The following is a 25,997-nucleotide window of genomic DNA, read 5'->3' on the forward strand; positions in this document are numbered from 1 at the left end:
AGCAGACACACACTGGACCTCAAAGCTCAAGGCAGAACCTCTCCCACTGGACTGGAGGCTGTGCCTCCTGAAGCCGGCAGGTCCTGTGGCACGCCACGAGGAGCATGGATCGTGGATGGGCTTCTGGCTTTGTCCTCTGCTCCTGACCATGGCCCCCGACCCACAGAGAGGCGGACCCCGTGGTAGCTTCACCTTGACTTTTTTATTTGCGTTTTTAAAAAACAATTAAATTAGAATACAAATATTAGAAAACAGCGGCCCTCGGCTGCCGGTGCAGACGGAGGGGGGGCCGAACTGCACAACCGAGTTTATACAGCAAAACTGAATTTGCCCTCGACCAGATTTACGTCCCTTTCTTCTCTAGACCTGAAATGATATTGCTTCCTGACTAGGAGAGTTCTGTTCATACAAAGAAAAATTATTCTGGGGTCTGAGGGTGAGGGGTGCAGGGAAGAATAAAAGCAAAAAAGAAAGGCGGGCACAGGCGGTCTTGGAGAACCAGGTGTGGCCTCCAGGGGACAAGGGTGCTGGGCAGGGGGTCGGGCACCCAGTGGAGGCATCTGGGGCCGCTGCGGGAACCCCCATGGTCACTGGACCACCCCCCAAGGCTGGGAGCCACTGGGGGGCCGGTGGGGCTGGGCGGGGAGCTGACGCCCAGTCCTGTTGGAAGACCAGAGTGAGGCTCCCGGGGGAGGGGGGAGCCAGGCAGGCCTTGTACCCGTCGGAAAACCCAAGAGCAAGAAGAGGGGGGAGGAACCACCCCAAATGGAGAGGCCAGGCAGGTCCGTGCCACCCCTCCGAAGTGGCGGCCCCCACCCCGCCGAGGAGGCGGTGTCCATGGACACCTGCGCTGTTCCCTAGGGAAGTTAACCTGAATTGGAGTTACCGAGGTAGCTGGCTAGAAAACTGAGACCCACCCCCCCACCACGCCACACGGTGCCACGCCCTGGGGCCCCCGCCTGCTGGGGGGGTGGGGTGGGGGGGGCCTGGCCACATGCCGAGTCTTCAAAATACCAAGTTATTGCACTTTCAAAAAATACAACACATCTGTGGCTAAACCCTCCCTGGCCCCCCCACGTCCCCCCATTGCCCACCCCTGCCCCCCCAAGGCCCCACCCCACCCCCACCCACTCCATGGCTTCTTGGCTAAGAGGCTCCCTGCTCTGGGCTCTCAGGAGAGCAGTTAGCAGGGAGAGAGAAAGCAAAGGAACAGATGAATGTCAAGAGTTGTGGCCACCGCTGCCACCGCTGCCAGGGAGAGGGCCACTCGGCTGCTAGTCCTCCCTGAACTCCCACCACCCGGTCCCTCGCACCAGCTGGAATGGTCGTCGGGGGGCAAGGCGTCCTGGGCCTCCCCCCTACCCTTCCCAGGGTCGGCTCCGACTTTGGGCTCCGACACCGGCCGGGGAAGCGGCTGTGTGGGTGGTTTGCCTTGTTTTTAAGTTTGCTTTTTTGTTTTCTTTTTTTATACTTTTTTTTTTTGTCATTTTCCTTTTTTTTAATCCTCCGATGGGAGAGTCCAGAGGTACAGGTGCCAGGAGCCAGGGAAAGGGGTGGAAAAAACAAAATGAACAATGAAAAGAAAAAAAAAAAATCACTCCTCCCTCTGTGCCCAAGGCCCGCCTGTGCCCCTCCAAGTGGTGAGCACCAGGAAAGTCGTGTGTCCGGCCGGCGCAGCGGCGGCCAGCAGTCAGCAGGCCGACACCAGACCCTTTTGGAAGGGGCAGCGGCGCTTGGGCCGGGGGCCCTCCTCGTCCTCGTCCTCCTCATCCTCTTCTTCTTCCTCCTCCTCCTCCGAGGATGACGAGCTGTCCAGCGTTAGGTCCACCACATCAGCTCCCGGCTTCCCGTTCTCCACGCTGCCCACTGGGCCACCTCCACTGCCCGCACTCCCAAGCACGCTGCCGCCCCCACCGTTGACGCTGGGGGTAGAGAGGAGCCCATTGGCGTCCGAGGTGCCTGCAGGGGAGAGGGGACAGATGCTCTAGGGGGCTGCCAGCCTGCAAAGCAGGGGAATCGAGGCCAGAAAGGGGCAGGGGCAGCCTGGCTGTGCGGTCCACTTTGGAGGACAGGGCAAGGGGCCTGATGCCCGCAGGCCCCTGGCACTCTGGATGGGGCTGGCACTTGGACCGCCTCTGACCATTCACAGACCACCTCGGATGCCCCTCTCTAGAGGGATTGCCTCCATTGGGACAGTCATGTTTCAGATAAAAAGGTGGCGGGGCGGGAGATAAGCCCCAGGAAGAGGTGGGTGGCCTCACCGAGCACGAGGATGGGGCACTGGGGGCTGCAGCTGCGCTCCTTCTCGGCGCGAATCGGGCACCACGAGCCATCCACCAAATACTCAATCTCGTCCGCGTCTTCGCACTCACTCAGGATCTTGGAGAGGAGCCTAGGGGTAGGAAGAGGGGTGCTAACTCCAGGGTTGCACTCTGCTCCCCAGGAGCCACCTCCTTCTCCTAAACAGTGCTTCAAGGCATGATGCTGAAGAGAAGCTGGAGGCTCTGGTGTGTGCCTTGCTCCTGGTCTGGGCATTTGGCCTCTCCCCAGACCCTTGTAGCTGCTGCAGAGGGTGGGCCATGGGCCTGCCTCACCCTGCAGGCAGGGAGATCCAGGCCAGGCAGCAGCAGGGCTAAGTACACAGCACTGGCCACACCTGGTGGCCTGAGGTTCTGCGAGGGCCACACATAGTGAGCCCGTCAGTCACCACCCCATCATGGCAAGATGACTGGCAGAGAACGGGACCTGCCCTCCAGCCGCTCTGGAGCATGGGGCCTGGGCAAGCCACAGGAAGGGCCCCCTCCCTGGCCCCCACCCTCTCATCCTGACACTGTGCTGCCTGTTTTTACAGATGAGGAACCTGGGGCTCAGAAAGGAGACACACGCTGCTCAAAGGCCCTGAGAGGCTCTGGGCTCACCTGGGAGCAGGAGGGGCTCAGGTCACTTGCAGTCAGCCAGCAGCACCCCCCGAGGGCACCTGTGGAAAGTCACAGCCCCAGGTGCTGCTCCTAATAGACTGCCAGCAAGTTGGGGAGACACAGGGAGGGGGGGCGGAGCGCGGTGGTATAGGGTGGGGGAGTGAGTCCCCCTAGGCCATGAGGCCATGTGATGGCAGGCCTGAATTCTGGTCCTGCCACAGCTGCTCCTGGGCCTCTGTCTCCCCGCCTTCAGGGTGAGGAGGGCCCAGCACCCACCCTCTACAGCAGCTACAAGGGTCTGGGTAGGGGCTGGGAGCAGGGTACACCCACCAGAGCCCTCAGCCTTTGTTCCACATCTACACTGCACCTGCCTGCAGGTGGCTTTGATCCCCTCCGTCACGATCACCCAGGAGGGGGGCCTTGTCCGGGACACCCTCTGTGGCTGAAGGGGCCCCTCCAAACCCCATCACCCCCGGTCACCACAGTATGAGCACAGTTCTGGCTGCCGTGCACGTCACACCTGGAAAACTCCTACTCATCCTCCAAAGCCCTACTCTATGCTCCTCTTCTCTAAGCAGAGCACAAGTAACAGTGTCTGTGTCTGGCTCAGTCCTCCCAACCCGCATGCCCACAGGGGAGTTCCCTGAAGGATGGAGTTCTTTGGGGGCCCCCTAAATCACCCAGCTAAGGGCCAGAAACAAAACAGCAGAGCATTGAGGAAGAACTGTATGACTCAAGGACCCTTCCTCCAAGAAGCCTTCCTGGCTACACTCAGGCCCTGCAGGCTGATGGAATCACAGTCTGTGTGGGACACCATCACACTACCCAGCCCTAGGCCTATGAGTCCCTAGAGCTGTCAGAATTACCAGCACTTGGGCCCAAGTGACCTGCTCCAGGGCTGTGGGGGGAGGCGGGCCCAGGCTGCACAGCTGCCAGGCCGGGAACAGAGCTGCCATTCAGGCCCAGCCTGGTGCCCGGCCCCAGGGGCCTCCTCACCCCACCCCAGGCTGGACACTGTGGGAGTGGCGGCTCCGCCCCTGCTGGGAGGGGACCCAGGCTCATAGTTGGCCTGACTGGACTTGCTTCTTCAAGTCCTTGCCTAGCACCTGGGAGCCAGGGGCCTGGGCTGTGGGATGCCCCTCCTGAGACTCAGTCTCCTCATCTGTAAGGTGGGGATGATCAAGGCCCACCTCCCTGAGCAGCTGAGAGGGAGGGCTTGCAAGACATCTAACGTAGTGAGTGGACTGAGACAAGTGTCGGACGATGAGGACCGTCAACATGCGGCCACTGCAGGTCAGGGCTACCCCATTCCTCACGGCATTGGCCCCAGCTGCACCTCGACCATTGGGTGTGGGTGGGGCCATCATGCAGTCAGCTGTCCAGAGCTTCCCCATGGCCCCTCCTGCCTGAGCCACGCGGTCCCCACCCCCACCAGCCCCAGCTCTGGGGTCAGAAGTGGGTGTGGCCAGCACCTGGCAGGAGCCTGGCAGTCAGGTGCTGGGCTTCTGGAAACTTAAGCCCAGAGTGAAGTTTTCCTTTGGGGAGAATGGCCTCTTTCCCCATGTTCCCTTCAGTGTGGGGAGGGCCTGCTGGCTAGGCTCAGGGGACAGTCTGACCACACACTGCTGCCCCCTAGGAAAGGGACAACAGAACTGGGCAGAGTGCTGGGGAGACGTGTGTCTGCCTCACTCTTCCACATGAAAGATGTGACTAAGCCTCTGCTGAGCGCCGCTGGAAAAGCTGCTCCCCAAGCTGTGCAGGTTCCCAGGGGAAGAAACAGGCTCAGAAAATGCAAGGTCGTGGGGGAGCAACAAAAGACCTTGTGGGTCTGGAGCCCCTCTTCTCAACCGAAGCTACACTATCACCAGGCAGACAGCAAAGACCCTGACATCCTCCAGGGCCGACACTGGCCTCTCTTTCTAGCCTGGGGCCATGGGAGCTGCCACAGGCACCAGGAGGGACCATGGAAGCCTCAGGGGTCACAGGGCCCCCGCTCCTCTTTCCAAAGGCCCTGGGAGGCAAGGGGTCCGCACGCCCCTGGGACTCACCCGTCGATGATGAGCTGGTCATAGGGGGCCGGCTTGTCACACACCGGGCACATCCAGGTGGGCTTCTTCTCGTTCATCTGGAGGTAGAAGACTGCGTCGAAGCACTGCAGGTGCGCGCAGGTCTCTGCGCGACAGGGTACGGACAGCCGCATCTTCACCAGCTGCGGGGGCAGAGGGATGGGTGTGAGCGGCCGCCCAGCCAGCGCCACCCACCACTGGCTGCCCCTGTGACCTCATGCGTTGACTCACCGGGCAGATGAGGGAGACCCGCACGCCCGTGGTGGCGATCTCGCTGTCAGGGTCCAGGCGCAGCTTCTCTTTGACTGTGGGAAGGGGGGACTGATGTCAGCAGGGAGGGACAGGGGTGCCGGCGGGCCCGGAGCTGAGCAGCGGGTTCCCTCAGCACACAAGAGATGCTCGGGAGGGCAGCAGCTAACAGCTCAGTGCCCCACTTCAGAGGGTTCACATGGCGAGTCCGTCACACCACCTCCCTCAAGGATAGGACACATGTCTGAGCTCCAGGGCCCGGGACTATGAGGAGCAGCTAATGCTAAAGAGCCCTGGGCAGTGGCCACTCATTTCTGACAACAACTTGAGCACACACAAGGGGGCCCCCTGACAAGCCTACCCTTTCTGGAAAGACCCAGATGAGCTGACAAGGGTCACCTGCTGTGACTGTTCCTTCTGATAAAAATCAAGGCCTACGAGAGCTGGGAAGCCCCAAGGCCGGGAGAGCCCTCTGGGGGCTCACAGGAACGAGCCCATGAGACAGTTCCCTTGCACCGCCCAAGCCTGCTTCTCTCACAAATCAGAAGACGGCAGGTGCCAACCACAAAGCTACCTGACTATAAGTACACGAGGTGTAGAGGGAAAAAAAGCCTGGAAGGAAATGGCGCACTGCAGCCCTGGGGATGGGCCTGCAGGGGGCGCAGGGAGCTGGCTGACCAACCTAAGATGTTGAACTCCAAACCCCAGATGGCTCAGGACTGTGCCTAGGCCCACACAGTGGAGGGCACTCTGCTCTTCCCTCCTCCACACATGGACTGTGCCCCCTCCTCCTCCTCCCACATGGGGCTGAGGGCGACCGGCCAATTTGTGCCCCATCCTGGAGTGTCCTGCTGTGCTCAGCCACCCTGTGGCCCCTCTCTCTGGCTGAGAAGTACTAACGAAGGATAGATCCCGAGGCCCTGGCCCCTCAGAAAGACCCAGAGCAGCTGAGAATGGACCGAGCGCACACCACGCTTCATAGCAAGGCCCTGTCCTCTTCCACATGACAGAGGGAGGGCGTGTGCAGCAGGAGGGGTTCCGGTGAGACACACAACAGGACTTCCCCGCTGCGACCAGAGAGGAAGCCCGGCTGCCCGAGTAGGCGGTCAGCTGTCCCACACACCGTGACACCACCCTGCTGCTCCTCCTGGCCGTTCACTGAGGAGTCAACCCAGGCCTCTGGGCCTATGCCGCCTGGGGCCCACAGTGCCTGGATGACCCTGTCCAGCCCCACACCAAGCCCAATGTGGGGAGCCCACCTCCTCTGGTCAAGCTGGCCATTGTCCCCACAGGGAAACAGGCAGGCGGGGGTAGGGTTGAAGAAAGGGCCCTTTGAAGAAAGTAAGGAGGGGCAGGGGGGTTGCCCAGGCTGAGGCCCTGCGGTCACAGAGCCCTAACTCTGCCACGCTGGCCTCAATGTCTTCACTGGTCAGACTGGGATGTGGCCAAGCCCTACTGCCCAGATCTGCATGGGGATGGAGTGGGAAGCCAGCCCACCAGGGCCTCCAGGTGACCAGAGAGGGAACTCCCAAGCCACTGCCATACACAGCAGCCCATGGTAGGACGCAGGAAGGCTCCATCTGCCTGTCTAAGCTGTCACTGGGCTTTTAACGCTCTATGTAGCCCCATTCCCTTTAACTGGTTTGGAAAGAAAAAAACAACCCAAACTGAATGGTCTCAGCATCCCTGGTCAGACCCTCATCTTCAGCCTCTGAGCGCTGACCCCGCGCACCCTGTCTCTGCACATCAGCCCAGAAGCACCTGCCTGGACCACTGATCACAGGGGTCCTCCCCTCCCCCACAAGCCCTCCAAGGCCCCTTGCCCCATGGACCTGGGTGGCCCTCACCCTGCCTCTCTGTGCCCACTCACTGAGCTCTGGCTCGTCCCTCCTCAGGGCCTCTGCACTGATGGTTCCTGGTCTGACTCCCCACTTCCTTCTGCACTCTCTTAGAGACCTCCCAGAGCACCCCAACCCCAGGGTGACAGCTGGACCCTGGAAGTCCAGGTTCCTCCATGGAGGGCCCGCCCACAGGAACAAGCCCCAACAAATTTGGGGGTCAGCACCAGGGACCGAGAGGAGCCCCACCCAGCAGTGCCGAAAGCCCCGGGGCTCACCCAGTGCCTTGCACAGCTCCGGGTGCTTGACCCCGATGGTCTTCAACCTCTGCAGCAGCTCCGAGGAGGTCAGCTGCCGCACCAAGTACAAGGCCACGGAATAACTCTGGGGGGTGGCGGGGCGGGAAGGGGCGGTTTAGTCAGGGCCAGGTTGCGAGGGCAGGCTGGGCAGAGGCGGTTGGGCAGAGGCAGGCGGGTCCAGGCCGCTCACCTTGCCGTAGTTGCCCCAGGTGACAGTGATGCGGTTGGTGGCCGAGGACAGGTACATGAGGTGGGTAAGGTTGATGGGGCGGCACGGCCTCTTGGGCTCCACTCCAGGCTTGTTTGAGGGGTAGTAGCCCTGGGGGCAGATGTGCCGGCTGCGACCACCTCTAGGTGCTGTGCCCCCGCCCCCCAGCACTCTGCCCCATCCCCACAGCAGACCCAGGCTGCTGGGCATGCACTCACCGGCACCGAGCAGTAGCTGTGGTTGACCTTCACAGCGATGTTGGGTGGGTACTGGTCTTCCTGAGGGCTGCTGGTGTCTGAATAGCAGATTCTGCAAGGACAATGGGGACCATGGGGTCACGAGCACCATGGGCAGGGGTGAGCCCACTGGGAGAGGTGGGGAAGACAGATGGGGAGCTAGGGGGAGACGACATGACCTGTGTCTGGTCTAGCCTGACAGGGGGATCTCAATGCTAGACTGTACGGGTGTGGGGAGGTCCTTGGGGACCCAGTGTCTGGCCTGAGGGTGGGGGGTGGGCAGCGGACAAGGCCAGAGAACAGGAAGGGAGGATCAGGTGGGGGCGGAGGTAGTCTGAGAGGGTTCTGGGGTCCTGGGGTGGGGCGAGACAGGGTTTCAGCCATCCAGGATGGCGGAAGGGAAGGTGGGCAAGGGTCGTGTCCCCACCCACACCTGTGACCAGGCACACCTGGGCTTACCTTAGGACAACCTGCACGGCCTTGACCCCAGGCTGCAGTTCTCTGTGTGGGGAGTAGAGGAGGGTCAGTGAGAAGGCCTGTGCCCAGCAGCCACTCTGAGCCTTCGCCAGGGAACAGCCAGGTGGACTAAACCACAACCTTCCACAGCAACCAAAGGCCTCAGGGCATCACCTAGAATGTTCTCCCCCACCGTCTACTTGCCGGTGACTTGGGCAAATGATCTCTCTCTGGAGAATGGGGGCCTGTGTGGATGGTAAGAGGGCTAGTGGGTGTGGGCCCTATGCCCACTGGGAAGCCACCCTGGTGGTGACTTGTCCCAGCTGGAAACTGAAGGCCTCGAGGGGCAGAGTCAGAGCCTGGGACCAGCCTGCCTCCCTCGTCTGCTCACCCAGGGTGGTCCTGCCCCCACAGGACACAGGTGGTCACCACTGAGGGGCTCCTGGCCTCAAGGGAGTGGGGGCAGGATGCTGCCCCACACCCCACAGAGAACGCCCCCATCCTGGATGTCGGGAGCAGTGAGGCGGGACCCTGTGAAAGGGGGACAACTGGCCCGCCTGGGGCTGTGGGTTAGAGGCGCTAAGAGCATGTGGTGGGGGCCGCCCTTCCTGGTGAAGGCGCCCCGGGCTGCCTGGCGGCAGGCACAGCACACCTGGAATTCCGGATGAGCTCCACCTGTCTGGGGGTCAAGGCGAAGATGCAGGGACTCTCCTGAAGCTTCTCGTTATTCTGTGGAACTGACAACAAACGTAGAGTCAGGCTCAGGCCTGGGCCCTGGCAAGGGTGCCAACCACCATCATCCCTCCAGGCCTGACCCTCTTCAGACTGGGCCCACCCGGGTGGGATGGATGTGGGGCCCACTGGGGATGGTGGGGGGTTGGATCCTGACCCTTCCTGGGGCCATTCATCACTGCCTATGGTCCAGGGAACACTCATATCCCCCATGTTCCCCACTGAGGGCCTCTCAGGGAGTAGTAGCCTCTACAGCCCCTCTGTTTAAGAGGGCTGAGAACTGGACTACCCTGGTGGTCCAGTGGTTGAGAATCCACCTGCCAATGCAGAGGGTCCAGGTTCCATCCCTGGTCATGGGGATCCCACAGGCTGCAACTGGATCCCACAGGCTGCAACTTAAGAGTTCACTTAGTACAACTAAAGATCCCACTTCACAACAAAGGCCTGGCACAGCCCAATAAAAAAATAAATGTGTGTGTTTTTAAATGAAATGGGTTTAAGAGACAAAAAAAAAAAAATGAAAAGGATTTTAAAATGAAAGCTGTATGCTTCCTCCACAAGAAGCTAGAAAAAAAAGCACAAACTAAAAGCCAAAGCCAAAGCCATTAGAAGGAAGGAAACTAAAGATAAAGATGAAAGTCGATGAACTAGAAAGCCAACAACAGAGAAAACCAACAAAGCCAAAGTTCTTTGATAAACACTGAGCTACACTGACAGTAAGACTGTGGGAGCACAAACTGTCAGGAACGAGGGGTGGACAACAGTACAGACCCTGGGGCCTCTGACCAGGGTGGGGGGCGGGGGGAAGCAGGAGAGGGGCTGCAACTTCACACCAATAAATTCAACAGTCTAGAGGATACAAACAAATCTTCCAAACACAGATTATCAAGACTAGCATCGAAACATACAGAAAGTTTGAAAAGCTTTTTACCAGTTAAAAAAAAATGAACTCACGATTCCATCAGATGTTTAAGGAAGAAATCATATGAACTACATATAAACTCTTCCAGGGAAGTCCCTGGTGGCCTAGTGGTTATGATCCCAGGCTTTCATTACCGGGGCCCGGGTTCAATCCTTGGTTGGGGAACTGAGATTCCACAAGCCTCTCAGCAAGGACATAAATAAAACTGACAAACTCTTTCAGAAAGTAAAGGAGGAAGGACACTTCTTGACACATTTTAATGAGGCCGACATAACCCTGCTTCCAAAACCTGACAGAACTGCATCAAGAAAGGAAAAACACAGTTGACTATCTCTCATAAGTGCAAAATATCTTTAACAAAACATGAGCAAACAGCCAGGCCCCCTGGGATTTGGCCCAGGAATGCAAGGTTGGTTTAAAAACCTCTACACAGGGACTTTCCTGGTTGTCCATTGGTTGAGGATCTGCACTTCCACTGCGGGGGGCTCAGGTTTGGTCCCTGGTCAGGGCACTAAGATCTGGCATGCCACTCAAGGCGTGGCCAATAAATAAACAAACAGATGAAACCTACGAAACCTCTACTTACAATGGCTAAAATGACAAGACCAGCCGTTCCAAGTGCTGCCAAGGATGTGGAGCAACTAGAACTCTCTGCTGAGGTAACAGGGAACATGACTGTAACAAGGAACCACCACCTAGGGAAACTGTTAGCCAATGGCTAATAAAGTAAAACAGATACCTGGCCCTGTAACCAGCAACCTGCTGTTAAAGGTATTTCCCAAAGAAGCAGAAGTAAGTCTACAAAAAGACTTGTGCAAGAATGCCCGGCTAATCTATTCCGAGTAGCTCTGAACTGGAAGCAACCCGAGTGACCAGCAACAGAATAACACATGGACAAGCTGTGGTACTTTCATACTATAAAAGCTGTAATCCATTCATCAACATGGACAGACAGGAAGCCGTACAGCTGAAACAAAGGCGGCAGATGCAGAGATGGACGTGCTGTGTGTTATGCCACCTTCCTGAAGAGGCAAAGCTAAGCCACGGTGACAGAGCTCAGAACGGAGGCGGCCTCTGGGCGCTGTGGGGGGGTGGGGCAACTCAGCAGGGATGGAAATGTTCTGTATTTGGTGGCACTGCGGTTACTCAGCACGTGCCTCTGCTACAACTCAAATGACAAGCTGCGTATCTGTGGATTTCACTGTATGGAAACTGGATTTTAAAGTTTAAAAATTTAAAACCACCCTGAGGAGTGGTGATCATTCTGTGATGCATCAAAACATGAAGTCACTTTACACCAGGAAGTTGTACCAGATTGCTGTATATCAATCATACTTCAACTTAAACATACATTTGAAGAAGCAAAGGAAAAAAACCACCCCTCAAAACCAAAATACAAACAAAAAATCCTCTACACTGAGAAGTCATCTGACTGCAGACTGGAAGGGATTGAAAAGTTTGATAAAAATTGATGAGGCTGGGACTTCCCTAGCAGTCCAGTGGTTACGGCTCTGCACTTCCACTGCAGGGGGGCCTGGGTTCAATTCCCGATCCAGAAGCTGGGATCCCACAAGCTGTGTGGTGAGGCCAAAAAACACCAACACCACAGACAAGTTGATGAGGCTATGGCTAGTAGGAGCAACACCCTCTAGGGAGGGTAAGCTAGCACTGTCTGCCAAAATGACTAACACCTCAGAAGCAGCCACTGCAGGTGGTGCACATACAGAAGACCAAGGACCACTGTCAGACGGGATGCGGAACGGTTTTTATCAGCAGCAGTTAAGGACCTAAACACCCACTGGTGTGATGTGGCCCTACGTGGAGGAACACTAAGCTCCGTGAACACGGGAGCTCCCATCAGGCGGCTCTCTGTGCTCCGACAAGAGACCAATCCCCAGGATGGTTTAAGTGGGAAGAGCAGGTGCAGAACAGGGTACAGCTCAGGCTGCCAGGTGCAGAACCAAACCCGAGGAGGGGGTCTGCGCCACAGCTGCCCCTGGGGAGGGGGCGCCAGAACTGGCTTCGACCACAGCCTTGGCAACAAGCCCTGGGGAGGCAAGGTGTCGGCTCTCTTCCTACGGCAAACCCTTTAGAACACTGGTGGGCAGACTGTCCTTAGAAGGAGCTGGAGTATAAATATTTTCAGCTTCACGAGCCACACGGTTTCTGCCTCCACGTCCCCACTCTGCCCGGTACTGCAAAAGCCTGGAGCACCCGCCTGGAGTGGCCAGGGTGAAGAGCCCACCCCTGCTTCAGAACCTTCTGAATTCCAAAATTTAAAAAGCAAACAGAATTTGAATGTTAAAGCAGCTGGGGCCCATAAGCCAGACCTCGTGGGGCCGAGGGATCCCATCCCAGCTTCACTGAGCCCAAGCCCCGTCCCCACCCAAGCCTGGCGCCCCTCATGCCCGGGACCACCAGGACTGGACTGTTACTGGGGGTGCTCAGTGCCGGTCCGGAGCTGGCGTTCAGTGAACAGTAAGCTACCAGCTCCTGTCTGCATGGAGGGCTGGTCCCTCCGGAGTCCCTGCTGGGCCCCTGAGAAGGCTGCCTAATTGGAGGGCTGGGCTGTGCAGGCTACTTGCAGATGTGCCCAGACCTGCCCGAAGAGCCCGGGGCAATTATTTATGGGGTGGGGGGAGGAGCCTCAAATCACCGGAGTTGGGCCGCCAGGCTGAGTTGGGGGTCAAACACACTCCCCCAAACCCACAGAATCTCCTGGGAGGCAAGGGAAGGGCCCACCCACCCGCCAGCCACAGAGCAGAAATGGAGAGAAAGGTCACTGACAGCTGGGTCCTGAGTCCATGCAGCAGGGGCAGGTGGCACTTTCCAAAGCCATCAGCCCAGAGTGGCTGACTCTTACTCCAGGGAGCCAAGTGGCCAGGGGAGGCCAGTTGCCACCTACGCTGGGACACAGCACAGGCTGCACCGCTGGGAGAGGGTGGGGGTCCCCCAAACCCAAGCCTTTGCCATCCACCTCCAGGGGCGGCCTTACCCTCCCAGTTGTTCAAGGCCAAGATTCCACGACCCTCGCCCCTACCTCCAACCCTCGCCCCAACTTCCGATCTTGGCTCCCCTTGACCAATTCTATTGGCGCAGGCTTCCAAAGGCGCCCCTTCACCATCAGGGCTCATCTGATCAATGTGCAGACCCTGGCTCCCCCCAGCTCAGGGGTCAGGGGGAGTGATGGGGGCAGGGCTCTGCCCCCAGCCCTGGTGGCCCTGATTCCACCGCAGCCACCCTGGCTGCCTCCTCCTGCTCGCCACCTGCCAAGAACATCCCGCCTCGCCTCGGGGCCTCTGTGCGCGTGTCATCCCCTCTTCCAGAACACTCCTCCCCCGACGATCTACACAGCTCTGATGTCTTTTAAGTCTGTGCAAATGCCACTGGGACGAAAGCCTTCCCGAGTGGCTTTATTTAAAAACTGCAACTCCCACCCCACCCCAGCCCACCAACAGCTCTGGCAACCCCCACCTCCCTCCCGGCTTCCTTTTTCTCCAAAACCTCTCTGTCCTGAGAATTAGCACCATTTCCCCATGTCTTTGGTTCACTGTGGACACTATGCCGCGGGGTGGGGGAGGCCCTGCCAGGTGGTGTGGGGGCTGGGAGGAGGTACACGCCCTCCCAGCCCCAAGCACACCCACAGGCCTCAGAGCCTCTCCGGGACTAAAGGGAAAACCCTGCCCCAGGGTCCACGGCAGGCGGACCAAGTGAACCAGGGAAACCTCCCCTGGGACCCTGACAGAGGGCAAGGCAGCCCTACAAAGCACCGCCAGCAAAGAATATGTAATGATCTCAGCAGGTACTCAACATGTACTGGGGGGGTGGAGGTAGTGGTGACTGATAAACCAGCAGTGGGGCCCCACTGAGCAGGGAGCAAGAACAAGCGCCTGACTGCTTTGCTATTAACCTGCCTTTTTGCAGATAAATACATATTTTACAAAAGTTTAAACAGAAAGAGACTTTAAGAAGTCAATCGGCTGGGACTTCCCTGGTGGTTCAGTGGCTAAGCTCCCAATGCAGGGAACCAGAGTTCAATCCCCAGTCGGAGAACTAGATCCCACATACTGCAACTAAAGATCCCTTGTGCTGTATCCCTGGACTTTCCCAGGCCAGAATACTGGAGTGGGCTGCCATTCCCTTCTCCAGGAGATCTTCCCGACTCAGGGATCAAATCCTGGTCTCCTGCATTGCAGATTCTTTACTGTCTGAGCTACCAGAGAAGCCCTGAGACTTGGCACAGCCAGATAAATAAATACATACATACACACATACATACACACACACACACATAGATATAGTTCAATTGGCTATGACTGGTCTTCCTCCCACTTCCATCTTCGGCTGGCAGGCCTCTGCCCCTGGGCTCCCAAGGCCCCTCCTCCCGGCCAAGGCCTGGCCCCAGTGGTTAACGGATGGTGCGGGCAGTCCCAGAGGAGGGAAAAGTGGTGCCCAGGGCTGGGAGCAGAGCAGGGGGCTCACAGTGGAGGGGGACGGGTGGGTACAACAAGCCCCAATTAGGGGCTCTGGGTTCAAACCCCAGCTCCTCCACCTGGAGTAAGCACCCCTGACTTCCTGCTGGTGGGATTAGCAGAGGAATGAATGCAGAAGCGGGGGCTCAGTGTTCGCCCTGCAGCCTGCGGTTGCTTCTCAGCTCCAAACCTTTGCTCACACTTCCTGCACCCCCTCTGTCCCGTGGATGTGGTGGGGACAAGCCAGCCCCAGGCCTCAGAGGATGAGAGATGATGAGGAAGAAAGGGAGGTGAGCTTTAGATTAGGCTGTGGGGCAGGGAGGACCATGTTGGTAACAGCATGTGCAAAGGCCCCGGGGCAGGACCTGGCCAGGAGTGCTGGAGGTGGAGCAGAGTGGGTGAGGGTGAGGGTTGGACCAGGAGAGAGGGAGCAAATGAGGGCAAGGAGGGGATCTGGCAGACAAGCCAGCAGATCAGGAGAGTGCTTGGAGTAGAGGAGGAATGGGATCAGCCTGCTGTCTAAAAGCTTCCTCTGACTGCAGCTGGGGTCAGGGTGCGGGGGCGGGGGGTGGCAGTGTGGAGAAAACAGGAGGGAGGAGGGGTGTTGGGCAAGTGGAAACCAGGGCTGTGCAGAAAGTTGGGAGGTTGAGGGGGTCATGGGCAATGGAAGTGAGCCCGCTCCGGCAGGACTGAGGCCTGTGGGCAGGAGGCCTTGTGAGGAAAACCTCCACCTCCACCCGAGGAGCCCTTCACTGGCCGTGCCGGGAGCTCCCCAGGGCAACCACGTGCTGCAGAGCTGGTGGAGACCCTCCCACCACCATGGACAGGGGAGGCGCAGGCAGCCCAGGAGCTCAGGCCACCTGCCCCTGGAGCTGGGACACAGGACACAGGACGCCTTGTGACCGTCCGGGCTCCCACAGCATGGAATGGCCAAGAATGCCACGGAGGGCCTGTGGGCGGGGTGGGTCCCACACCAGGCTGTGGGCAGCAGGCAGGTGCCTCTGCTTCTTTGCACGTCAGGGGTATTTCCCGCCTGAGAACAGAGGTAAAATATAGCCCAGAAAAGCTGGGAAGCCCTCAGGACACGCCAGCTGGTCCCCCCAACGCCACAACCCACCCATGTCCAGCCCGCTCTCCTGACCCCGGCCTGCGCCACACCGCGCACCGGTCACAACGGCCTTCATTCACAAACTCTCTCACCACTGGGCCTCTGCCTGGAACACACCCACCCACCTGCCCGCTTAAGTTCAGCTTAACTACTACTTATCCCTCAGGTCCGGGTGGGATTGTGACCTCCTCCAGGAAGCCTTCCTGACTGCTACCTCCCAACAAATGCACAGTACAGGGCTCCTGGTACTGACAACCCCTACTGCTGCTCAGAGCATTCCTTGCCAGTCAGGGACCCCGCTGCCTTGCTTGTCAGTTGGGCAATACCAGCCAAAGGGCTTAGACCTTGAATGAGGTACCTACGTGGGCCCTGCCCAATGGGGCGGGTGCTAGACTGGCGGCTCTCCACCAGAGTTAGCCGACCACCTCCTGGGGCACAAGGAGACCTGGGGGGGCAGCTCGATCACCTGGCCGGGCTGCCTGAGTGGTCCCACCCCACAAGGCACTGCCCACAGGATGCCGGGAGCGCCGAGGGGCAGTGCAGGGCCAGGTCGTGCCTCCTTCCTTCTGCCAGCATGTCTCATGACAGCACCTCCTCTCGCCCACGCACCGTGGCCCTGAGGTCTGGCCCTCCCCAGTCAGCCTCTGGTCACTAACAGCCCAAGTGGCCAGGCCTGGGGGACCCTCAGGCTATCAGGGGGTTAAGACCCAAGCAGCAGCACTGGATCTAAGACTGCATTCCCAGCCCCCTGTAAGCGCCTCTGCCTTGGATGCTTGGCCCTGACGGCTGGGCTCCCAGTCCTGAAATGAGGCCCAGAGTCCTGAGTGGTTCAGAGATGGTGCTTCCCCACAGGAGAGCAAGGCAGCCGTGGCGCAGGGAGGGCTGAGTGGGGAAGCTGACTGAGCACAGGGCTCCAGGGACCCCTCCTCAGGATGTTGTGTGTGACCTTGGGCTAGTCTCCTGACCTTTCTGGAAGCCATCCCCACCCCTGCGGAGTGGATCATCTGCCTCCTAAGGTCCTTCCAGCTCCGGGTCTGTGGCTCCATTATTCCCCTCCCCTCCCCCAACCCGAACATTCCTCTGTGCGTGATTTATGTCTCCTGTCCGCCAGGCGCGGGCTCCATCCCGGAGCAGGCCGGTGGCTGATCTGGCAAACAGAACCAGACTGTTTGGGCCTCCTTTCAGGTGGCAGGTCAGAACCTGGGGTGCGGGAGAAGGGGAAGCTGGCTTGAGCCTCCTGAGGGGGCTCCTGGGCTGTGCCAGCCATAGAAGGCACTGTGGGGAGGCGCCCAGAATGGCTGGTCCCAGAGCAGAGGGGACCAGCTGGCTCAGGGCCGGTGTATGTGCTCACTCAATCATGCCTCCCCTTAGGACCGCGGGCAGCCCTTGGGGGTCCTGGAGACTCGGGAGCAGGGTGCATCCTGGGGGAGGGGCAGGGGAATGGGTGGGAGCACAGGCAGGGTGGGGTCGGCCTCTTTGTTCTGAGCAGAGCCGAGTGATTCCTGGTGCAGACAGGGGAGCAGACTCTCCCGGAGATCAGGTGACCGGGGTCCCCGGGGGCTCAGGGCAAAGTGATGCATTGTGGGCCGGGAGTGACTGCACATTTACGTGCAGGAAGGAAGCCCACAGTCCAGGCCAGGGAGGGAGGCTGCCGCCCCAAGTTCAAAGTCACCTCCAGTCCTGGTCCTGGCCCCTGCTGAGTGCCGAGCCCGCCACGCAGCCTCCCTTTAAAAACCCAGCCTCCCTGTTGCAAAGATGGTGATTGAGTCCTCAGGAAAGAGTCTGAATTGTCAGCTCAATCTTCAGAACAGCCACAGCCAGGGCTGAGGTCCCAGTCCATAGGGATTGTGCTGGGGGGTGTTGGGGAATGAGTCCTGACATCAAGAGAGGCCAGGGCGGGGGTAGCAGAGACAGAGAAACTCAGGGAAAGGCCTTGGGTCCCCAGAGCTGTCACAACACTCCCATGACAGGTGCTGCTGGGCCAACCTGCCCCCACCCAGGGGTTGGCGAGAAACACCTCCTGATGCCAGACAGAAGGCAGTGGAGGACACAGCCCTGGGCTGCAGTGCAGGCCTCAGACCCCAGGACCACCCATCCATGGCACCTTCCTTTACCTCTGATGCGACCCCACCCTCCCTAAGTCCAAAGGTGGCAGGGAGAAGGAGCGAGGTAGCCGCCAGTCCTCTCCTCCCCTCCTGCTCCCAACCAGGGCAGGACAGAAGAGCCAGCAGCTGGGGGCTGGAGTTAAAGCCTGTGGGCAGAGAGGGGGCCCCTGCCGAGCAAGGCAGGGCGCTGGGTCAGCAGGGCTGAGAGGGACTGGAACACGTGGCCAGGGGCATGGTGGGCGGGGGCGTGGAGCGGCCACGACCTCTGGCACAGGGTGCTGGGACTGACTCGTGACCCGGGCCCACCATGTTGGGCTTCAGGACACACAGTACCAGGTTAGGCTGGGGTACCTGGAGGCCCCAAACAAAGGGTGCTAGCAGGGGGCCTCTACAAGCGTGGCGGGCTCTGTCTGCATCCCCCACCCTGCAGGTGGTCAGAGATACGCTGGGACTGAGTGTGTGGGTGAGGGGGAAGAGGAGTGTGTGGGTGAATAGGAACACTCAGGGACCTGGGAAAACTGGAGGGACTACAAGCACCCCATTGCATTCTACTCGCTCCCTGGAGCCTTGGAGGCCCAGGAAGCTGTGGCTCAGGGGTGGGGGGCTCAGGGCAGCTTCTGAGACTGAGTCTAGGCTGACACCCACTCTCAGCCCAGTCATCCAGCTGCATGGAAGCAGTGGGGGCCAACTCACGTGCCACCCTATAGGCCTGACACACAGCGGGTCCTCAGTCAACAGAAGGGATAGAGAAACGAGAACAAGGTTCCGTGACATCATCTCCTCCACCTGTGGCTGCGCCTGCCTCTTGCAGACACACCTACCCACACACTGATGGCCCGCCTGTGTGGATAGGCCTGATCCTGCTGACCAGGGTCACTCCCACAGACTGCCTACTAGGAAACAGCCTTCTGCTAGGGGGCGGGGATGGTGGGGCAATCAGGTTGAACCTCAGATCAAAACTCCAGCTCCTTTGCCACCAGGAGTAAGAGCAGAGTGGCCACCCCTCCAGGTGGCCCCCAGTGATCCCTGCCTCCCAGTGGTCCAGCCTGGCAAAGGCTCTGCCCACAGTGCAGCAGAATTGGTCCCTGTGACCAGTGGGATACGGCCAAAGCAAAAACATGCTACTTCCAAGCTGAGGTTGCAGGGGAGCCCTTGGCTTCCAGTGGGGTCACATGCTCACACATGTGACCACGTTCACTTTCTCTCTCCCTTTCTGCAGCCCCCTCCCCCTGATCCATCACAGTGCGGGGGGCGGGGGGGGGGACAACCCACCACTCCACACCACGCTGGGAGAACACTCAATTAGCCCGCAGAGGCCCATGTGGCAAGAGCTGGTGTCTCTGGCCAACAGTTGGCGTCTTGGTCCCATGAATAAGCATGCCACCCCTGCCCTAGTCGAGCCTTCAGATTAGGCAGCCCCTGGCAACAGCTGGACCATGACCCACTGAGTGACCCCAAGTGAGAACAACCCAGCTAGGCCACTCCCCAGTTGTGACCTTCAGAAACTGAAGTGTCAGCTACTCCAAGCTGTTGGCATCTAGGATAACTTGTTACACAGCTATAGCTTACTAATTCAAGGATCCAACAGTGGGTCCCTGTGCCTTCTGGGAGGGGCGAGTCCCCCGCATGCAGCCCCTTGGCTCTTGATGCCCCCCCAGAAAATGCTCCTGGTTGGCCACGTGGTGGGCCTTGGGCGCTGGGAGAACTGGGAGGTGGGGCCACCCTGGGGGGGGCGGGGACTCACCCAGCTCCGTCGGCTTCAGCAACTCATCCAACATGTTGAAGAAGGGCAGCTTCACCAGGCGCACTTCTGGCTTGAGGGTCTTGGCAGGCAACCGTCCAAGTCCATTTAAGTACTTCCCGTAGAGCACGGGGTAGTCAATGTTGGGGCCAGTGAGGGGAGTCCTGGGTACCGAGCTGGCCCGCTCATAGGTGGAGTGCATGGTCAGAGGGTCCAGGGGCCGGTGGGGTTGGGGTACAGGCTCTGAGCTCTTCTTGGCGTAGCGCGTCTCGTAGAGCTCCTTGATTTTCTTGAACAGCTCGGGGCTACAGTCAAACTGGACCAGCTGGAGGGCCCGCGTGACAAGTTCGTGTTTAAGTCCGCTCTTACTCCGGCCGACAAAACCCAGGAGCATCTGAAGGTCGGAGACTCGGAAACTCATCACCATGTTCTGGGGAAGAGCAACCACAGACACACACGCTCAGAGGGAGATGCTGCCAGGGTAAGGGGCCACCCAGGCCAACTGGGAGGGTGGCAGGGAAGACTGAGCCCCCCCACCTGGGTTCGGTCCCACCTCCATGCCTGCCCTCACCCTCCCCTGTGAGACCCCGTCCCAGCTCAGCCCTGCTCCCCTCCTCCAGACTTTCTCAGCACCAATGCAGCAAAATCTTCTCTGACTGCCCCCCACCCCCACCCTGCCACCACACCACGAGTGCTTCTGTTTTAGGTTCTCTTTCCCCATCTTCAAGTCTGAAAGCAGTCCCAGGGCAGGAGCTGGGAATCTTGCTTCCTGGTCAACAGTCTCAGCCACTCCTTAGCTGGCAATACCGATGGCCTCTCTTCATCAGGGACGATGGCATGTGCAACGGGCCAGAGAAGATGACGTACAGAAGCAGAATGAGTACTCAACCAACATCAGCAACATCGGCCACAAACACATCTTCCCTTCAGTCCAGAGGGCAGTAGCTACCGCTCACTCAGTACAACTCATCTGCTGGGGACTGAGCTGGGTGAGTGATTACGTACTTAATTCTGGTCCTTCAAATACCCCTGCCAGGCTGGGTTGAGCTCCAGTTACAAGATCCAAACCTGACTCTGAACCGGGGTGGCTCCTCCCTACCAGGCTGCCCCTGCACTGGCTTATTTCAGCCGAGCACTGCTGAGGCCATCAAAGAATCTGCAGGTCACCCCGGCAGATGTCCTCCCCTTGGCACTGTGGTCCTCGGGGCTGGATCGTTCTCTGGGGTGTGGCTGTCCTAGGCATGGTGGGGTGTGGAGCAGCATCCCTGGCCCCACCCACTTGATGCCAGGAGCCCCCAAAATCCAAGTCGTGACCACCACAAACATCCCACAGACATCAGCAAGTGACCCCTAGGAGCAAGATCCCCCCCAAAAGAGAAGCACAGGGACCCAACAGTCAGAGGTTGCAACTGAGCTGTGGCAAAGTGATGACTGAGGTCTGGTGAATATCGCCTGGTAGTGTCCCTCCAACGAAATCGGATCAAACACAAGAGCACAGTGGACCCTGATGCTTTCTGTGGGACTGACCAGCAGTGGCCTGCCCTCCATGATACTGTGGACTCCCTAATATGCTCCATAAGCAAAGTATCCCAGAAGGATGGGCCAGCCAGGTTTGGGGGCCACCTGTGCCGAGCCCTGAAGCTGGCCTGTGATAAATGAAACGTGGTGGGAGAGAGAAACTTCCAGGGGGAATGGAAAAAAGAAAAAGTACAGGCGACAAGTGTGGACATGGAAAGCTGGCAAGCCGGGGGCAGGACAGCAGCCAAAGAAATCAAGAAATCACTTAAAAGCAACTAGAAAAAGTCTGGAGGTCTGAGGTGGGCAGGACCCCTGACAGGCTGTTTACAGCAGTGGCCTCAAAGCCAGAAGGCGCTGGTGCTTCCTGGCTATCAAAGAGTGAGATGTGCCATGTGACGGTGGCCCCAGGACTCAGGAGCCTGAAGCTCAAAGGCAGGCTCTGCCCCAGGTTCCCAGAGCAGCCTGGGTCCCTGTCAGCCTCACAATCATGAGGGGGACCCAGTCCTGCCTGCAAAGCCTTGAAGGGGGAGCCTTCTGCTGCTGCAGGATCTTCTTCCTCCTCCCATGCTGCAGATGGGGCGCACCCACCCATGCCAAGCTCGCCGGCCTTCGCACTCACTCATCTCACCGGGACTAGCACCCACTATACAGGTGAGAAAACTGAGGCTCCAAGAGGGAAGCAGCTGGTGCCAGGCCTCCCCATGTGTCCACAGCAGAGGTGGCAGTATCTGGACTCCTGAGGCTGTCTATCTCCAGCTGCCAAGGAGCCCCTCACTCCCCAGCATGCCCCCTGGGTGGGGAACCCAGCGGTCTGCAGGCCCCCACAGAGTCCAAAAACTCTGCAATCAAAGAGGCTTTGCCTCCCTCAGCCTGACTTTCTACCTTGAACAGAGGAGAAAGGCTTGCAGACAAGATGTTTCTTCTGGAAGAGGCCCAAGGCACTCAGGAGGAGAGGCGAAGTCATGTGGAAGAGCTGACCGCCAGCCACTGAGCCCGAAGCAGGTGGGCCTGGCCTTTAAGAGTCTGACCACAACAGGGCACCCCGCCCTGGGGAGCCGCTGCCCCCACCTGCCCCTTCTACCAGGTTGGGGACATCCGGAAGCTGCGTGTGCGCACGCAGCCTGGGGCACACCTCTTGAGCTGCCATATGTTCAGGACTCGGATTTCTCAGCAGCTGCCACTACCCAGGAGCCTGCCCCTGACACTGGGGGGGGGGGGGGTGGGGAGCGGAATGAGCGGGGCGCAAACATTCAGGAAGAAGCCCCAAGCGCTACACAGATCACTTCCTGCCTGGCTTTATCCTGAACCGCCTGCCCCTCAGATCTGTGTTTATAAACAGCACCAGGCCCCAACGGCTTCCAGAGCCTCAACTCTGGGCCCCTTAGGAGCCGCGAGGAGAAACAGTGGCCTGGATACAACAGCCTCGCTCAACTGAACAGGGGCTCCTCACTGCAGGAACTCAGAACTCAGCACATATAGCTACACACCCTCTAGGGGAGTGCCCAGCCCAACCCCTCCCCCCAACCCCTCTCAGGGGCCTCAGGTGAAGAGTCTCAGATTTCCAAGTGTATGAATAAGCCCCTCTTGCTCTCCTCTCAGATCAGCCCATTTTGCATCCCAGAAGATAAGTCTCTGGTTATCACTATGAAAGGTTTAAGAAAGTGCCTGAAAGAGGGAGTCATTTCAATGACATGCAAAGCACTCCACGGGGACAGCAGGGCACTGAAGAAGTAGGAAGGTTCCAGAGGATCAGAGCAGGCTGGGTGGCAGTCCTGAGACCCCCTAGGACAGAGGCTCATGGTTTAGAGAACTTGAAAAAGGGTCAACCTGATCTAATTGGGGAGGGGGCCCCAGTCATGGAAGGGTCAAGTAGAGTTTATCAGATCATGTTTCAAGGCCCTAGATGGTATAATAGTTCAGACCCTACTCTCTGGCTGGAATGGCGGGCCTGCGTCTAGAGCCACAGGCCCACAGTGCCCTGAGGAGGTTAAATTTCAGGGCTCCAGGGGACTTCAGGCCACAGGCTTCCACCTTGGGCTGGCAGGGTTCAGACCCCTGCGTCTCTAGCGCAAGTCTCAATTTCTCAAAACAGAGCGCGATGGCTGCGTGTGTGATGCAGGTATAGGCGGAGGGCGCTCAGGGGTGAGGGGAGGGTAATACCCAATAATCACAGAACCGTGAGGGCTGTATTTCAGATCCCCGTGGGAAGGGAAGGGAGACGGACTGAGAGGGAGGAGCGAGAGAGAGAAAACATTTACAGGTCAGGACCCCGGGGAGGGGAGATCAGCCGGGGAGGGGGCGGGGCCTCAGTCTTGCTAGGTCCCGTCCCCCAACTCCGAAAGATGAGCGGCCTTGAATAAACTTCTCAGGCAAGAACCCTAGCCTAGTCAGGGGCAAGAGTTCTGGAGCCTCATCTCGCAGGGGCATCTGACAGTAGATACCTCCCTGGGAGACGGATGTTCCCAGCTTAGTCCCAAGACGGTTAAAAGGGGCCTCAAGCAAGGAGGTGACATCTTTGGGATGTAGAATGCAGACCCCAGACAGCAATACAGGGGAGACAGGCTGGGAACCCAACTGGGTACACTCCAAGGGTCAACGTAAGAGACCCGCAAAAGGAGTGGGGCCTCAGACGCCAGAGTTGGGGTGTCTAAACAGATCTAAAGAGGGGCTGTGTGGAGAGTGTGGTCTGAGCAGTAGACTCGTGATGGGGTGAGTATAAGGGAACCAGCTGGGGTTGGAAATAGGGTCTGATCCTGCGAGTGTGGAGTCTAGGGCTCGCAGGAGCAGAGTTCAAAGCTGCACAAATGCTGTCGGGAGGGGAAAGAGTGAGAAGGAACGCAAAGCCCAGGACCTATGACAGAGAGAACAGAGTTAGGAAGGAACCGACACCAGGACCAAGGCTCCATCACACCCGGGAAGGCAAGCTCAGTTAACACCGCGCCCACTCCGGGGTGAGAAGGGTGTCAGGAGGGGGGCGGGGCTCTGGGACCAGAGCGGGAGCTGAATAAGGGCTCTAAACCTCAGCCTGGGGTACAGACCCCCAAGAGACACCCTGTGTTTTGGGGCGGTTCAGGATCCCCAGCTCATCACCCAGGATGGTGGAAGTGGTCCAGAAAAATCAGAGGACCCTTCCGAGCAGAGAGCCGCCAAGCGCAGCCTGATCAGCTGGGCAAGGAGACTTGAGACCCAGATGCCAGCCCACTATACCATGGGAAGCGGTGAGAGGCAGACACTCCCCCAAGCCAAAGAGCGCCGACCTCGAGGAAGGGACGAGCAGCCCAGCCCGTCATGCTGTCCGGGGGGAATGTGCCTCAAGCTGGAGGCACGGCCCTGTGCCCGTGTTCAGCGCGATCTGGACCCTAGTCGCTTGGGTTGGAGAGGGGAGGACCCAACCTCACGCCTGGGGGGGCCGAACCCCCTGCACGGAGACTGGGGTGAGGTTTTGGGGGCCCCGCCCCCGGCCTCCTCGCGCCCCGCCCGCAACCGGAGCCCCCGGGCCAGGGGCGGGCGAGGGGGCAGGACGCCGAGCCGCAGGCGGGCCGCGCCGTGGGGCCCCAAGCGGAAGGCAAAGACTTCGGCCTGCCGCCCAGCCCTCGACCCCCGCCCGCCCTGGCCGGCGCCGCCACCGCTCACTCACTTTGGCCTCCACCAGTTCCGCCGCCATCTTGGCCACCAGCGTCCCCCGCGCCGGGAGCCCCCAGCCGTCGCGTCACGTGATCGCCCTCCACTCGCGGGCGGGGCCCCTGCCGCGGCCAATTATCACCCTCGCGCCCTCCTCCCCTCTGGCGCGCGCGATCGCGCACTGCGCAAGCGCGCGCGGCCACCGCCCGGGCCTCGGGCCAATCAAGGCTGCCCGACTACGCACCCCCTCCCGTTTCACTCACGGCGACCACGCCCACCCCTGGCCGGTCTGGTTTCTTAAAGGGGTACAAGGCCGGAACACGTTGGGGCGGGTGCTGGGTCCTGTCTGAGGAGAGAGTAGACAGTTGAGGCGACAACAATGCAGCCAGGTGTCGCGGTCCCCTGCCTGAGGCAGCCTCCAGGTGTGTGACCGGACGCCTAGCTGCCTGGGAGGAGGAAATGGTTGGCCCGCGCGGCGGCCTCCAGTGCGTGGAGTGAGGCGCCGTGGAGCGCATCGCAATTCATTCTCAGCGGGCCGGGAGCCCCGCGCGCTGTACATCCGGGTCCTGGGGTGGCTGAGAAGGCGCGGGCGCCTCACTCCCTTGGTGCGCCGCCGGCGGAGAAATGTTGTACCCCATACCCAATTACCGCGGTGCAGGTGACCACCCCACCACCACCACTCCCGCCCCGCGAGTTCCGCCTCTCCACCCACGGTAAACCTTTGGAATCTGCGCTAATCGGAAACTTACCAGCTTTAGAGCTCTCCGTGGCTCCCCAGTGCCCGTGAGCTGGTAAGCCCAAACTTTCTTGTGTCAAAGAAAGCAATAAAAACGTATTTCGGGGCCCATCCCTTGAGAAAATGAAGCGCCACAAATGACTCAGTTATCAAGTTACCGATTTTTATATAAAAATGCAAAAATATCCATAATGAAGAAAATACTAAAATTTAAGAGGGTATACAACTTTGTAATTGTATAAGGGACTTCCCTCGCCTCACCAGAACTCTGACTCTGCAGGGTTTTTTTTTACTTATCTTATAGTGTTTGTTTTTTTTTTCCTTTTTCTTTTTAAGGATGTGAGCACTTCCCTAGGGGTCCAGTGGATAAGACTTTGCTTTCCAATGCAGGAGGATGAGTTTGATCCTTGGTAGGGGCGGGGAGAAAACAAAACATAGAAAGATTTTTATAACAAATTTAGTAAAAACTTCAAAAGTGATCCGTATTAAATAAATGTTAAATAAATAAACTAAAGCCATTTAAAAAAGAAGAAAAGGTGCAAAACTGGCACCCTAGACCCTTAGGTACCCTTCATCTAGCTTCTCCCAATGATAATATCTTACATAAATAACCACAGTGTGTTGTCAAAACTAGGAAATTGATGTTGATACCACACAGTCAACTCAGGTACAAATACTTGGATTTCTCCGGTTTTTTATATGTACTTTTCCTTTGATGGTAAATACCCTGATAGCTCAGTCAGTAAAGAATCTGCCTGCAATGCAGGAGACC

The 25,997-nt window shown here is 58.7% G+C and overlaps 1 protein-coding gene across 1 annotated transcript; it reads right to left on the reverse strand.

Moving 5' to 3' along the window:
- Positions 1-182: 182 nt before the first annotated feature.
- On the reverse strand, positions 183-24,642 carry PIAS4 (protein inhibitor of activated STAT 4). The gene is made up of 11 exons (XM_061150671.1): positions 24,506-24,642; positions 19,354-19,780; positions 8,923-9,007; positions 8,274-8,315; positions 7,797-7,887; positions 7,561-7,689; positions 7,350-7,455; positions 5,216-5,289; positions 4,967-5,127; positions 2,262-2,392; positions 183-1,959 (listed from the first exon to the last, which is right to left on the reverse strand). The coding sequence occupies exons 1-11, from the start codon at positions 24,530-24,532 to the stop codon at positions 1,691-1,693; spliced, it is 1,542 nt and encodes a 513-aa protein (XP_061006654.1). The 5' UTR covers positions 24,533-24,642; the 3' UTR covers positions 183-1,690.
- Positions 24,643-25,997: the final 1,355 nt, after the last annotated feature.

This window comes from Dama dama, chromosome 9 (genome assembly GCF_033118175.1).
Source record: "Dama dama isolate Ldn47 chromosome 9, ASM3311817v1, whole genome shotgun sequence".
NCBI classification, from domain to species: Eukaryota; Metazoa; Chordata; class Mammalia; order Artiodactyla; family Cervidae; genus Dama; species Dama dama.

What these genes read in the sequence shown, in the direction of transcription:
- PIAS4 (XM_061150671.1), bottom strand. Translation starts at nt 24,532, where the DNA reads ATGGCGGCGGAACTGGTGGAGGCCAAA. An exon ending in GACCAGCTCATCATCGACGG is followed by an intron (nt 2,393 to 4,966) that starts GTGAGTCCCAGG and finishes TCCTACCCCTAG; the next exon opens with GCTCCTCTCCAAGATCCTGA. An exon ending in GTGCCCCATCCTCGTGCTCG is followed by an intron (nt 1,960 to 2,261) that starts GTGAGGCCACCC and finishes TCTCCCCTGCAG; the next exon opens with GCACCTCGGACGCCAATGGG.